The sequence below is a fragment of the Apium graveolens genome, chromosome 11 (assembly GCF_009905375.1).
Source record: "Apium graveolens cultivar Ventura chromosome 11, ASM990537v1, whole genome shotgun sequence".
Classification (NCBI taxonomy): Eukaryota; Viridiplantae; Streptophyta; class Magnoliopsida; order Apiales; family Apiaceae; genus Apium; species Apium graveolens.
Window position 1 is genome coordinate 87294156 of NC_133657.1, and position 12021 is coordinate 87306176.

The 12021-nt window shown below is 35.5% G+C and overlaps 2 protein-coding genes across 6 annotated transcripts; one reads left to right on the top strand and one right to left on the bottom strand.

Moving 5' to 3' along the window:
- The first annotated feature begins 591 nt into the window (after positions 1-591).
- On the top strand, positions 592-3138 carry LOC141697972 (uncharacterized). 5 transcript variants are annotated; one of them, XR_012564898.1, is made up of 3 exons: positions 592-2596; positions 2691-2770; positions 2878-3138. XR_012564898.1 is itself a non-coding variant. In XM_074502562.1 (2 exons), the coding sequence occupies exon 1, from the start codon at positions 670-672 to the stop codon at positions 2449-2451; it is 1782 nt and encodes a 593-aa protein (XP_074358663.1). In that variant the 5' UTR covers positions 592-669; the 3' UTR covers positions 2452-2492; positions 2805-3138. The 5 variants fall into 5 exon arrangements, 2 of the variants coding, with proteins under 2 accessions (XP_074358663.1, XP_074358664.1); XR_012564897.1 differs by lacking the exon at positions 2691-2770 and having other exon boundaries at positions 2805-3138; XR_012564899.1 differs by lacking the exon at positions 2691-2770.
- A 2395-nt stretch (positions 3139-5533) lies between these two features.
- Positions 5534-11235, bottom strand: LOC141695667 (uncharacterized). The gene is made up of 5 exons (XM_074499897.1): positions 10764-11235; positions 10067-10319; positions 9442-9590; positions 8476-9030; positions 5534-5682 (listed from the first exon to the last, which is right to left on the bottom strand). Exons 1-5 carry the CDS (start codon positions 11233-11235, stop codon positions 5534-5536), a joined length of 1578 nt encoding a protein of 525 aa, XP_074355998.1.
- Positions 11236-12021: the final 786 nt, after the last annotated feature.

Below are 12021 nucleotides of genomic sequence, written 5' to 3' on the forward strand. Positions count from 1 at the left end.
ACAATATACATAGGATCATCATATATATTTCACATTCACACTTTTAAATATTTTCATCCCTTTTTAATACGGGTTCCGTTGAACTTGACGGTCCGACGACACAGTTTAATCCCTAAGCTGACTCATCAAACTGGAACGAGTTTTTTTATGTTTCGAATCACTATTATACAATAATGACAATTAACCACAAAATCATTTAACCTTTTATTTAATTACATAATTTCACAATTACAACACAGAATCATACTTTATTCACTTAATTACATCGCGAAATTCCCGGTCGCTACATGTACCATTCATTTCTATACACTTTCCTTTTTAAAATATCCCATTCAATTCTATATATTTTAAAAACTTACCAAAAGTAGTTAAAAATTATAATATAAAAATTAACTACACCCAATTATATTCACTATTTTCCTCCACTACACTAACTTTATATATTAAGTATTGATTTTTTCTACTACTTTACCCATTTTTCTTATTTTTCCTTACAACATTCCACTTTTTACTATTTTTTAATATAATTAATCATTATAGCTAATACAACTGAAGCAGAATTTCTTACAAGTTCATCAATTTTTACATAATATCTATTTTCTACTAATATACCTAATGAATATAGCTGCTCCCGTTCTCTAAACAAACAAAATTACAAACCCTTGAAACATGGAAGAAGAAGATCCTTTAGAATCGATCGCAAGTGAGTGCAAAATCACATTTTCACAGGACGAGAAGCTCAAGAAATGTCGTTTCGCACTCGAATCGGAGGAGAATGAAGAAGAAGAAGACTCGTTGCTTCTGGACTCAGTTCAAGTCACCGGAATAGTGATGGTTTCTCCCCCAGAAAGTAATGAGGATAGTCTAGAGGGCGATGTCTTTCATACGCCTCCGGAACAACAGCGATCGCAGTCTCTGTCTGGCTCCGAAGATCAAGGACCCGAGATCCGACCCGGACACACTCAGGTGGTTTTGGGGAATGATATTGGAGGTTTTACGGAAAGCGAGAATGCTGTTGATTTGGGTAAAGATTCTGCTGCTTTAGGTTTTTCGGTATTGAATGAGTTAGATAATGGTAATTGTGTTATGAATTCGGATGCTCTTGTGTTTTTGGAACCAAATGTTGTTGATTGTGTTATAGATGTTGTGTGTGAACCTGATTTAAGTAAAAGTATTACGGTGAGGACTGTTGATTTAGGTACGGATTCCGATACTTTAGTAGTTTCGGAAATGAATGTTGATAAGAGGATTGGCGATGTTGAAGATGTTGTAAGTGATATTGATTTAAGTAAAAGTAGTACGGAGAATAATGTTGATTTAGGCAAGGATTCTGATGCTTTGCTATTTTCGGAAGTGAATGTTATTAAGAGGATTGGCGGTGTTAAAGATGTTACAAGTGATCGTGATTTAAGTAAAAGTAGTGTAGAGAGGACTGTTGATTTAGGTAAGGATTCTCATACTTTAGTTTCGGAAATGAATGTTGAGAAGATTGATGATGTTAAAGATGTTACAAGTGATTGTGGTTTAAGTAAAAGTAGTATAGAGAGGACTGTTGATTTATGTAAGGATACTGATACTTTAATATTTTCGGAAGTGAATGATTTTAACAAGATTGACGATGTTAAAGATGTTGTAAGTGATATTGATTTAAGTAAAAGTAGTACGGAGAAGACTGGTTATTTAGGTATGGATTCTGATGCTTTGTTATTTCCAGAAGTTAATGTTATTAAGAGGATTGACAGTGTTAAAGATGTTGCAAGTGATCGTGATTTAAGTAAAAATAGTAAGGAGAGGAGGAATTTTGATTTAGGTAAAGATTCCGATACTTTGCTGTTTTCGGAAGTGAATGTTGTTAAGAGGATTGATGCTGTTAGAGATGTTGTAAGTGATTGTGATTTAAGTAAAATCGAGTGTGACTTGAAGGGATGTAAGGTTTTAGAGAGTAAATGTGAGCAATCTGGTATGAATGAATGTAATGTTTCTGCTGAGATTATTGAATATACTGAGCCGATTGTGATTAAAAGTGTAACTGCTGAAATTGAGGTAACAGAGGTAGTTAATATGGAGGTCGAGGAGAGTTGTAAAGAAATGGGGGTAAGGGTGAGTGAGAACCCCGAGAATGTGGAAGAACGTGTGAAAGGTGAGAATTCTGGAGGGCATTCAACTGATCAGAATGTTGAGGAATATGTGGCTGGTGGATATGTTAGTGGAGGTGGATTACTTACTTGGTTTATGGAGCCAGAGGAGAATGAGGGACTGTCAGTTTTTGAGCAGGCTTTGAATGATGTGAAAATAATTATGGATATTCTGGAAGCTGCAGAGAATTCTCGTGGTGAGGGTACTCCTGACACAGATTTTATTAAGGCTGCTGAGGAGCGTGGTCTGACTTTTGATCGCCCGAGGTGGTGGCCACCGGAGGGGTTTGACGATCAAGTCACAAATAATGTTTGATGTAATATGGGGCCTGTCACTGAAGTTGGTACCGCATGCAGGTCAAGTTCAAACTGTTATTGCCAGATGTACTGTATAAAGTGCCTTGGTGTTGAAATGTTCAGTGGAAATTAAATTTAGAAGCAATCTAATGTTGGAGAAGAAGGTTTCTTTAACTTAAAATGAATTGTTTCTTTCTTTAAAACAGTTAGTTGTACTTTTTTAGTTTTACTAATAATTTCTCAAAATATTCTTGGCAGGCTTATATTTTTCTATCCATATTAATTATAATACTCTTTGTCTGTTTCTATTTGCCACCTGAGATTGAGTGGACTGCTTGGTGAGAAAATGACATGTGATTTGGTTGTTCTCAGGAACCTTGTAGCTTAACCCTGTGGATTTTTACTGGCATGTCTTGTCTTGATGGCTTAAATCTTTTTGATGCAGAAAGCGATTAACTGGGAAGCAAAGAATCACAGCATGTCTGGTGGTCAAATTTTTGGTAAATAGAAATGGATCACCTCTGCTGTAACCAAGTGTTTTTTATGTATAATGTATGGTATCCTACTCTTTTAGTCCCCTGAGTTGCAATTGAAATGCTTAAATTAATGCTGAATATCTCTAAGATTATACATATGGATATGAAAAGCATGGATGGATGTGAAAATTCTTGAATGATGAAGTTAGAGGGACAAAACCATTCGACTTTAACTCAATATCTTAATTTCTAATTCCTTAGGATCTTATTTGGGAACTAATTTTGGACCCTTAACATTTTCCTAATCAAATCAATTTCATTAATGTACAACAATGAACAAATAACAACCATATGCTTTTTCCTAAATATATTGAAATTCATCTTAACTTGTCTCGGCGCTTTTCCTCCATTTTAGTTTTTAACCTTGATTGCTAGGTTACTAATTTTATTTTTATTTTTATTTTTGCTAAGCTACCCAGGTTGTCGCAGTACTAGACATTTTCAATCCTTTTCCTTCTTTTAATTAATGAATTACAATATAATACAATACTAGCCTATGACCCGTGCGATGCACGGATTGTTTTTAATACTTGAATGATTTTTAATAATATAATTATATCTTAAAATTATTATATTTTGATATATATTTTCAATAGTTGAAAAATAAATTGAATAATATAATAAGTTATAATAATAAATGTTATGTGATAATTTGAGACTTGACTGAAAATAATATAATATAATATAATATGTTATTCACGGGATTCAAGCCCTCAACCTATGGAAATTGTTAAAATAAAGAATATAAAAATTTAAATATAATAAGTTGTTGACGGGGTTCGAACTCTGGATCCATGAGAGCAGTTTAAATATTAATATAATATTATTTTATTATTGCATCCAACAATTCTCATCTATCTAAATTTAGATCTGACGGTTGTTATTTGTCGTATCAAACAAATGTACCGAACAACTGACTACCAAATAGAGGATGTTTTGTGATAATTTGAGACGTGACTGAAAATAAATAATATAATATAATATGTTGTTCACGGGATCGAGCCCTGAACATGTAGAAATTGTTAAAATAAAGAATATAAAAGTTTAAATATAATAAGCTGTTGACGGGGTTCGAACCCTGAATTCATGGGAGCAGTTTAACATTAATATAATAATATTTATTATTGCATCCAACGATTCTCATCTATCTGACTTTAAATCTGACGGTTGTTATTTGTCGTACCAAACAACTGTACCGAGCAACTGACTACTAAATAGAGGGTGTTCTGTTTATAATAGCCCGTGCGATGCATAGATTGCTTTTAACATTCGATAGTTTTTAATAATATATTTTATAATATAATTTTCAATAGTTGAAAAATAAATTGAAGAATAGAATAAGTTATAACAATATATATTTTATAATAATTTGAGACTTGACTGAAAATAAATAATATAATATTATATGTTGTTCACAGGACCTGAGCCCTGAACCTGTAGAAATTGTTAAAATAAAGAATATAAAAGTTTAAATATAATAAGTTGTTGACGGGGTTCGAACCCTGAATCCATGAGAGCAATTTAAATATTAATATAATAATATTTTATTATTGCATCCAACGGTTCTCATTTTTCTGATTTTAGATCTGACGGCTATTATTTGTCGTACCAAGTTGTACCGATACCAAACAACTGTACCTGTACCGGATAAGTGACTACCAAATAGAGGGTGTTTTGCTTATAATAGTATAGTATAGATAGATAGGAAAATATAGTTTTTCTTCAAAAAGAGTTCGATCAAGTAATGCAAAGGAGATTTTGTAAGAATATTTTGAACTATATTTGTAAGAATTATTTAACATAGGTGCTTACAAAGAGGCTTTTATGTGATATTTTATGAGAAAATTATTTTTTAGACTAGATTTGCCTTTTTTTTAAAAAAATAAGGCGATTTTTTTAAATATAAAAAAGGTGCAAAAACACTAAATTTAATTATGTGTTTCATTCAAATTTTTCAAGGTACCTACCTGTACAGTACCCCTCGAGATTATCTCCTGACTTCGCCATTGGTTGCACGTTAACTTGGATGTTTAGACAATAAAAATATGGGTTTTTTTTCATAAATACCAAAGTTATATAATTTTTTTGTAAAAATACTGTCATTTTTTAAAACAAATTGTAAAAATATTATCTTTCAAAAAATATTTGCAAAAATACGGAGGTTGCATTTGCAACCATATCTGCAACTGCTATTAACCATATATGCAACCACAAATGTAAATTTAAAAAAATATGTTGAAAATTACATTTAATTGCAAAATAAGTTGTTCAGGTTGTTGTAAATGACGAAAAATGAATGACCCTGCGGGACCAATACTAATATCACAAAAGCAACCATGAAATCAACCGAAAACAATCCCACCTAAAATTCACCATGTAGATCCACCGACGAAGCAACAAGAAGAAAATTAGAAAATAGATTAAAATAAAATTATAAAAATAATAAATTAACACCAAAACCCTATATCCCCAATCTCTCAGATCTCAACAAACTTTACCAGGACCTATACATACAGACAATTATACCTATAAATCAAAGATGTGTTCAATTTCAACCATGTCTTCTCAACCAGCAATTCTCCCAGTCACGAATCCCCAAACCACCGTCGTCGAATCAAAAGCTCCGGCGACTACATCAGCGTTCCGAGCATTCATCTCCAACATTACTAAAACCGTCCGTACAGGTCTCGCCGCTTGTCGCCCGTGGTCGGAGACTGCGGAGATTTGAAATTGTGGTTGTGTAATTAGAAGGGAGTGGATTGGGTGCGGTGGTTTGGGGGTGGTTATCGGAGGTGAGTGGTGGCGGGGGAGTGGAGGAAGTGGTCATCGATAAAATTGTGGAGGTGGAGGTTCTGTAATAAGGAGGAGAGAGAGGCAGTGAGAGAAGAGTGAGAGAAGAGAGAGAGGGTAGAGAAATTAAAAAAAAACAATGGGAAGATGAAGATGGTATTTTTGCAATTTAATTGTTTGTATGTTTAAAAAGATAGTAAATTTGAAAGATCTTAAGTAAGTTAATAGAGTTGCAAATAAATTTCCAAAGTTGGTATATTTGTCAAATTCCCTAAAAATAAATCTAGTAAATGAGTGGACCCCTGGCTATCGCGTCTCTCTGGCCACACTCTTGTTGCCGACTAAATTTAAGATAATAAACAAGACAGAGCAGGTGAATTTATTATGAGGTGGAAGGAGTTTGCGACAGAGCTGGGTGATTTTAATTATCGGCCGAAAGGAGTTCGTGAAAGAGCCTCTTCTACCATAAGGGTTACTGAGCATTGTATTAGCGTTGTGGTCAGTTTATTTGTTGGTTTTTTTTAAGCTAAACCACTTGTAAGTAAAACTGGTGTAACACCCCCTTCTTAATAATAGAAAGAGATATTACCTATAATCCACAAACCTGCAAACAGATAATTAATATATTCCTAAACAAAAATTAAACAGTCTAAAATCTTCAAAATAATATTAAATCTCCAAACTGTCTAAACCAATAATATAAATTATGAATTTTCTAAATAAATAATTAAGTCTAATTAATGATAAGACCGAAATCCTAATCAACGAATTGAGGTAGCTCTCCATCACACAATCCCAGATCCCCCTAAGCACCTGTCTGAAAAAAAATACGGCATGAGCCAAACGCCCAATACGGATTTGGAATACAATTTATAAAACAAAGAGATCAGAAATAAACAATCTGCAAATTATAATAAAACAACAATTTTAAAAATAAGTAAGGCTGAAGCAACGAGGGGTTAGGATATTTCATATCGAGATCAGAACAGATACAAATACACACATATTCGGAAGTCATAGATAAATTTTGAAAATCGCATAAACAGATATTTAAAATTTCCAAATAAATTTTAAAACAATTTTCGGAAGTCAGAAAAAGTCAAATCAAATATTGAATGAGCAGGATACAGAAGAACTGAACGAATCAAATATTTCTAAATGTTAAGAGGAGTGGCGCTGAATAAAAGGGGACAGAATCCGTACCTCGATAACCGCAAACACTAATACTAATGAAATTTGAGAACAATTTGCTAATTTCCCGGCCCGCGATCTAATTACAAAATCATAATTTAGGATTAATACTCATTGCTCATTTTATTAATTAGCAACTAGCCTGCTGTAAAATTTCTTATAATTACTTGGTACTCGTATGGTTACTAGCTAAGTACATGACATGACATTGACGTGAATACCATGTACCATGATGATGCCATTACTATATTATAAATTTAAACATAAATTTTGCACAAAATCAACAAAGCAATTATATAGTATGAAACCCTAGACTAATACATCATGTACACACATAGTATGGCAATTATCCGAGAGTAACTAAATTATGATGGTTCCCCATTTAAATAATTAAATATATAAATAACTAGTTACAATTATATACATAGTCAGTTATACTAATAATAATTTGACAAACTTAGTTGTTCAGTAACTCAATATTATCATACTTTAATACTTTAATACATATGATTGAAAATTAAATAATAGCTCACAGAGTTACAATACGATTTGACAATACAAATTAACATCTAAATTAATATCGATATATGAGATGGACAATACATTCTTGCAAATAAATATAAAGTGGTGTTTAAATAAATTAACACTTATATAATACGAAACTTAACTAATATAATAATGTTCATAAAGGTTAAACATGGGTGGTTATAGTACTATACAAGTATAAACATGGCTGTGCAAAACAAGGCAGGAACACCAAAAGATAGAGTACATTATTTTAATAAATTAAAACTCTAAAATACTTCATAATTTAATATAATGAATATAGATACCTCACTTCGCACAATAAGTAGAGAACAATGGATGCAGATGGTCTCCTCCACTGCGGCCCATAAGAACTTCTTTTCAGGGTTTATGTTAAGTGAATATAAAAATGAAGGGTTTGTGCGGCGTGTTTATATACATAGTGAGGATCTTCTAACCGAAATAGGATCTCGAAAATTTATCATATATCATATAGAATTGAATTAATCATTTTTTTTAAACTAATAAACTTTTATTATTATTATTATTATTATTATTATTATTATTAAAATCACGAATATTACATTTATACCCCCTTAAAAAGGATTCTGTCCCCAGAATCAAACGAAACTAAATTCTTGTACCTGAATCGAATAAATGCGGATATTTCTCACGAATAGATTCTTCTAATTCCCAAGTAGCCTCTTTCTCCGAATGATTTTTCCACAAAACTTTCACAAATGGAATGGTGTTCTTCCTCAAAACTCGCTCCTCTCGAGCTAAGATAGCCTCAGCTTCTTCCTCACAAGAAAGATCCTCTCTAATTTTATGTAATGAATACTGAACTACGTGTAACAAATGATATTTATAGCCCCTCAAAACAGACACATGAAACACATTATGCACATGAGATAGTTGTGGTGGCAACGCAACTCTATAAGATACTTCCCCTACTTTCTCCATAACATCAAAAGGTCCAATATATCTCGGACTGAGCTTACCCTTCATACCAAAACGCTTCACACCCTTACAAGGCGGTACCTTTAAGAACACATGATCACCAGGCTCAAATCCACCAAACTTTCTATGTTGATCCGCATTACTCTTTTGACGTGATCGAGCTTCCTTCAAACTTTCTTTAACCTTCTCTACCTTCTCATTAGTGATTCTAACCAGCTCCGGCCCTTCAGTGACTCTCTCACCAACCTCATCCCAACAAGATGGTGCTCTACACCTCCTACCATACAAAGCCTCAAACGGTGGAATACCAATACTCGCGTACGAACTGTTATTATACGCAAACTCAACCAAATACAAATATTTATCCCAGTCACCTATCCACTCCAAAGCACATGCCCTCAACATATCTTCCAACGTATGGATCATCCTTTCTGACTGTCCATCGGTCTGCGGATGATAAGCTGTATTAAAATTAAGCCTCGTACCCCAGGCCTGCTGGAATCCCTTCCAAAAATGCGATGTAAATCTCGTATCCCTATCAAAAATTATCGACACAGGCACACCATGAAGTCTAACAATATCTCGCTGAAAAATCTCTGCCAACTCATGAATAGGAGTAGTCTTTCTAATAGGCAAGAATTGAGTAGACTTAGTAAGTCTATCAACCACCACCCATATGACATCGTTCTTCTTGAAAGTCCTCGACAAATGAGTCACAAAATCCATAGTAATGTTTTCCCACTTCCAAACTGGAATATCTAGCTGCTGCAACAATCCAGTAGGCCTCTGATGGTCTATCTTCACTTGTTGACATGTAAGATATTTTCCCACAAATTCTGCTATGTCTCCCTTCATTCCACTCCACCAAAAGTGCTTCTTCAAATCTCCATACATCTTAGTGGAACCTGGATGAATAGAAAATGAAGAACTATGAGCCTCCTTCAAAATTTCCTCACGAATCGTCGGGTCGGTGGGCACACATAATTTTCCACCCAACCATATCACACCCTCATCATCAACATGAAATTGTGTTTGCTTTCCACCTGCCACCTCAGATCTAATAGCTTTCAAACCTGTATCATTCTTCTGAGCTTCCTTAACCCTTGAAATAAGATTTAGTTCCACTTTCAAACTTGCAATTCTACCTCCCGACCCTCTAACATATAATTCAACACCCAATCACTCCAAATCTGAAATAAGGTTCGGCTGAGTAATGAGAGATGCAACACTCCCCAAGTTCTTCCTACTAAGAGCGTCCGCCACTACATTCACCTTCCCGGGATGGTACTGAATATTTGCATCATAATCCTTAAGAAGTTCAAGCCATCTCCGCTGCCTCATGTTAAGCTCCTTCTGAGTAAAGATGTACTTGAGACTCTTGTGATCAGTAAAGATGTCACAAGTCTCTCCATAAAGATAGTGTCTCCAGATCTTCAAAGAAAATACGACAGCTGATAACTCCAAGTCATGGGTAGGATAGTTCACCTCATTAGGTTTAAGTTGCCTAGAGGCGTAAGAAATCACTTTCCCATACTGCATAAGAACACACCCCAATCCTCTATTAAAAGCATCACTATAAACCTGAAAACCTCCACTTCTTGATGGCAACACAAGTATTGGAGTAGACATTACCTCTTCTTCGACTCTTGAAAGCTCTTCTCACGATCATCATTCCACTCAAACTTAATGCCCTTCCTCATGAGTTGAGTCAATGACAAAGCTATAGATGAAAATCCTTCCACAAAATGCCTGTAGTAGCCTGCCAAACCCAGGAAACTCCTCACCTCCGTCACATTGCTTGGTCTCGGCCAATTAGTAATAGCCTTGACTTTTGCAAGATCCAACTCAATGCCTCTACCAGATGCAATATGCCCCAAAAATGCCACTTCCTCCAACCAGAATTCACACTTGGAAAATTTCGCAAACAACTTCTTCTCCCTCAAAATTTCAAGTACAGTACGTAAATTCTCCTCATGCTCCTCTCTGCTCCTAGAGTATATCAAGATATCATCGATGAAGACCACCACGAATTTATCCAGATAATCATGAAAGACCCAATTCATCAAATCCATAAATACCGCTGGTGTATTCGTCAACCCAAATGACATCACGAGAAACTCATAATGACCATAATGAGTGCGAAATGCAGTCTTCGGAATATCCTCTTCTCTTACTCGTAACTGATGGTAACCAGATCTCAAATCTATCTTTGAAAAGTACTTCGCCCCTTGTAACTGATCAAACAAGTCATCAATGCGTGGCAAAGGATACCTGTTTCTGACAGTCACCTTATTCAACTCCCTGTAGTCAATGCACAACCTCATGGAACCATCCTTCTTCTTCACAAACAGCACAGGAGCGCCCCACGGAGACACACTTGGCCTGATAAATCCTCTATCCAACAACTCTTGCAACTGCTCCTTCAATTCTTGCAACTCAAGTCGTGCCATTCGATAAGGCGCCTTAGAAATAGGCTCGGCACCTGGAACAAGTTCAATAGTAAATTCCACCTCTCTATGTGGTGGCAAACCTGGTAGCTCATCGGGGAACACATCTTCATATTCCCTGACAACTGGATAATCCTCGATGCGAGGTTCATCCTTCGATGTATCCTTCACGAAAGCAAGGTGGCCATCACAACCTTTAGACAATAATTTACTCGCCTTTAGAGCAGAAATTAAAATAACCTCCCCTTTAGGCTGAGACCATTGATATACAAATTCTGGTTTATCTGCATCCCCAAAGATCACCCTTTTTCTCTGATAATTAATTGTGGCACGATATTCACTCAACCATTCCATGCCCAAGATAATGTCAAAGTCATGCATCTCCATCAGAAGCAAGTTAACCTTATAATTTCTATATTCAACAACTATCGGACACTATGGATATATATCAGATATAATAACAGAATTCCCCATCGAGGTAGCAATAGACATATGAGGATATAATAATGAAGGTGCAACGCCAAGATGACGAACAAATGATAAAAACACAACAGAATGGGTCGAACCAGTATCAAATAACACATAAGCATCACGTCTCCCAGCAAGAAGTGTTCCTGAAATGGTACCTGAATTAGCTGCTGCCTGATTTGCAGTCAATGCAAACACTCTGGCTGTAGGATTTTGCTGACTGCCACTACCACCGCCACCAGTATTGCGCGACACTGTACGATCCTTTGCCCTATGAGACATACTACCACACAAGAAACAAGCCTCAGTATATCTCTAACAAGCTCTACCTGGATGATGTCCACCACATTAGGACAAGGAGCCACTGGAATCATATTGGGGTTACCCCCATACACTGAGTAACGGCTCTGCCCCTGCTGATAATTCTTCCACTGCCTAGGCTACTTCTGTCGCTGAAACTGCTGATTCTGATTCTGACCATCATACTGATTCCGGCCGTGGAATGACTGACCACCCCTATTCTGATTCTGGCCGCGCCACTGTCCCTGTTGACCACTGTGACCTTCATAACACTGTCTACCCTGTGCAAAACCCTGATCATCCCTAATCCTATTACTACCACTGTTAGACCTGGAAGTCCTGAAATATATGCGCTCCTTCTCAACATCCTTT